Source organism: Planococcus citri, chromosome 3 (assembly GCF_950023065.1).
Source record: "Planococcus citri chromosome 3, ihPlaCitr1.1, whole genome shotgun sequence".
Classification (NCBI taxonomy): domain Eukaryota; kingdom Metazoa; phylum Arthropoda; class Insecta; order Hemiptera; family Pseudococcidae; genus Planococcus; species Planococcus citri.
The window spans coordinates 46,812,955-46,816,837 of record NC_088679.1 but is presented as its reverse complement, the minus strand read 5'-3'; the positions used below and the strand labels follow the sequence as shown (position 1 = coordinate 46,816,837).

Sequence of the window (3,883 nt, the reverse complement as noted above, 5' to 3'; positions counted from 1 at the left end):
TTTGGTCCTTGAAAATTATTTATAAAGGATTGCGTTTATAGCGGTCATTCATCTTCTCATAATTAAAGAATAACATTAAAATTGGACACATTACGCTCAATTATCTGCATTAGATAAGCGAATCATAATCTATCGATCACTTTCCCTTTTCATTTCAAAGATCGATTTTAATAATTTTTTTTATCAACGAGTATGCATAAGTGACAAAATTTTCATGTCAATCGTTGCGTGATCTATGATCTACATGTACATATGTATACGAGTATGAGTAGGTACCTACTTGGGCAATTTTTTCTGGAATGTTCAACCACTGAAAAGAAAATAATGTAACGTTAATATTGGTTATTTTGCCCTAATACATATCACATATAAAAGTGAGTATCTATGTTACATAATACAAAAGGCATTTATTTATTATAATAGGTACATATAAAAATAATATTCTGATGATGATTCATTAAGTTAAAAGAGTTACATCAACTTAAATACGTGTTAAAATAAAAAATAAAAATGATAATTTTTTTTTCCTGAAATGAAATGATTAATTTGTATTCAATTTAGATCGGTATATGTAGGCCTCCTTGGTATGGTAAGGTATATATTTTTAAAAAGTCCCACAACAACACTGAGATCATTTGGAAAATTTTCAAAAAGTACTCGTGTAATGATGAAGCTATCACTCAGAACTCTGGAATGAAAAACCAATATTTTGGTAGGTAAATCTAGGTATCTCATTACACAAATTCAATTTTATTATTTTCATTCATTTTACAACTATGATGACAAAAAATAAATAATATAACATAGTTCTTATAACTAAAATATACTGCACAAAATTTGTTTCAAATTCATGACTAGGTATTTTTTCTTTCTTTACACAATAAATAGGTAATCTTTCATTAGACATGTATGGTATCTAAATGGTGCATCTATTTACAGTAAAAGTTGAAAAGTTTTCATTTGTGACTTAATTTTACATGGTTTTTATAGGCAGTATAGAGGGGGAGAGGGCATCAAATTCAGCAACCAAGCTTAGTAAGATTTGGTATCTACATCGCGATCGCCAGTATGATAATCTTGTGGATGAACGGCGTGTCCACTTTTATGGACGACGGCGTTGAAACCATTCTCCTTGTCGGCTGTATATTCGACAGTTCTAACGGTACCATCTGGATCGTGAACGGTGTAAGCGCCTTTTAATACATCTCCGTCGCGATATTCGTGCTGACTTTTCACATCTCCTGTATGTGGGTCTTCTACACCGTAATTGAACGAGTATTTTGGATGAGCCTGTAAGCAGATTTGAAATATTTTTCATTTTTAGAAAACTTGTACTTTTTAAAGTTTTTCTGAAAAACAATCCTCGAATTTGAAATTTTTCATTAGTGATTCAAATTATACAGCTGCATGATCAATTTTGCCAACCAAGTGGGGGGGGGGGACGCTCCTCATCCCCATTCATTCTGTCTTCGAATTTAAATAGTTGCTATAATATTGGATAATCTACATATTTACATGGAAGGAGCTGAATAAGTGGGAAAAGAAATACAGAAGTGGAAAAGGTGTAGCAATCGCGCATTTTCCATGAAATTTCGATGCTAATGCATTGCCATCTAAAAACATGGCAAATATGAAAGTAAATGAATTTATTGAATAGACCTGAGATCTTACAGTCTGGAAAAAATGAGCAATGTGTATTTTTTAAAAAAATTTTCTAATCAAATTATTCTGATATCTATACAATAATATGTTCGCCAGGAGGGTTACAAAAACAGATACACTTTTCCTCCTTATTAATTCCTGGTTTTTCATTTTCAAAAAATCACAATGAGAACTAATCGTTTGCTCTTGAACTGAAAAAATTAAGAAAATGGAGTACATACGTAGTAATCTACATGTTCTTCTTCATCTGCAGGAGCTCGGTTTCTTCTGTTGGTGAATTCAAAACCTCCATATTCGTCCGGATATGGAATTGCTGATACTGTGTATATAATGGCGAAAAGTAAAATTATGGCAATTTTCTGTTAAAATTAAAAACGACAAATTATTAGCGAAAAAAACATATGTAGGTAAGTACTTAATAGATATGAAATAAATGAAGACTTGAAAAGTTTAATATGGTTGCTGATGAGGGAGGTATTTCAATTACCTATCATGAAAAACGATTTAAAAAAAATACCCGGTACAAACTCTTCAGTTTCATTTTCATTTTTTAAATCTTTTTTCAAAATTTATTTTTATTTTACGGTTAATTCATTTCACCAAGAATGAAATTTTAATCCAAGTCAATGAACATCAATAAAAATATTGAAATTGCCTTTGAATTATCAAAGTTCTAATCAAAAATTACTCATGCATATTCTGTTTGAAATAAAATGATGGAATTACATTTTGGAAATCTGGGATGATTTCATAGTTTGTTGAGTTTTCATGGATAGTATCAAAAAATCATGCTGAAACGTTACTCTCTCACAGCTGAATATTGTTTGTCCCCCAAAGTCACATTATAAACACGAATCCGCAAGAGCTTGAAGTTTTGTGCGTGTCTTTTAAGAGCCAAGTCAGCTCAATTTTTCAGTAATGAAAAAAATTGTTAACAAAAAATTTTCAACTTGACAATTTGCATTTTTTTTTTTTTTTTTTTTTAGAAGAAATTTGATTAAGTACATCAACAGGATGTCATTTTAAAATTTACTTTCAAGTAAATAGCTTTTAACATTTTTTTTTTCTGATTCGTAGAAATTTTAAACATGAAAAAGGTAATTTTCTGCATTTTAAGCTGTGATCATAATAATTATGCAAATAATTAAATGATTCTGCTCCGAAAACTTTTACCCGTGATTAACTGAATATGTACCAAGTTATGAATTATAAGCACCTCCTGAGAAATTTAATTCAAAAATTTTTCTGACCTAGGCTCTAATATAAATTGATTGATTTACTCCTGATTTTTTTTTCTTTGAAAAAACAGCGAAAGAAAATCATGAGCACTCAAACGGAATTCGCCTTCTGAACGAAGGGTATGCAATTTTATTAACACATTCAATTCTACTTCATCTTTGCCGTTCCTTTATAGCTAGGCAATTTTATTAACGTCAGCAATGAAAAACCTCTTACGCATCCATACCGAGTACTCAACTAAGCATTAAATAATGTAATTGTTGACGCTGAATTTAATTAGTTTCCACTAATTTGTGGTCAATTGGCGGTATTACGTGATTATAAAAGAGACAATATGCCTGATCATGATGATGAACTGTTAAAAAATAACAAAACAGGAATTTAAAATGAGAGATGAAATTTCTCTTTAAAAAAAATTAATTTTGACGATAAAAATTCTACAAAAAAACCAACTCAATTTTGAAAAATTAAGTAGGTATTATAATTTTATTATTGGAAAAAGCAGAGAGAATACCCATTGAAAATGGTCACGATTTTCAAACATTGAAAAAAAATGCTGAATAATTCAATACGTATACCTACCATAGAAAATCGAAAACGACCGTATTCAAATTAACGCTAGCAGATTACTTTTCAATTAGTTATATTTTAGTAGCTCGCTGTTTTTGTATATAAAGTAAATTGAAATATTTCACCTTACCAATTTTACCTGCATCAATAATTTAAACATTCCAAGTAGATACACTCAACAAATAAATTAATTCGTATATAAATACACCAAAACTGATAATAAAAACATTATTATATACCTTCATCATTTTTGTGAAATTATAATATTGTACAGAATGAATAACAAACACAACGCATATATCGTACACCAAACTGTTAAATCACATAAATACTGTACACAATATAAATACCCGATTGTAAATTGGAGCAAGTAATAGGTAGTGCTGTATTTATATTACAGTGGGGAGTCACG

General features: G+C 29.7%; 1 protein-coding gene across 1 annotated transcript; it reads right to left on the bottom strand.

Moving 5' to 3' along the window:
- Positions 1–731: 731 nt before the first annotated feature.
- Positions 732–3,883, bottom strand: LOC135840080 (cuticle protein 19-like). The gene is made up of 3 exons (XM_065356417.1): positions 3,711–3,883; positions 1,884–2,021; positions 732–1,290 (listed from the first exon to the last, which is right to left on the bottom strand). Exons 1-3 carry the CDS (start codon positions 3,717–3,719, stop codon positions 1,033–1,035), a joined length of 405 nt encoding a protein of 134 aa, XP_065212489.1. The 5' UTR covers positions 3,720–3,883; the 3' UTR covers positions 732–1,032.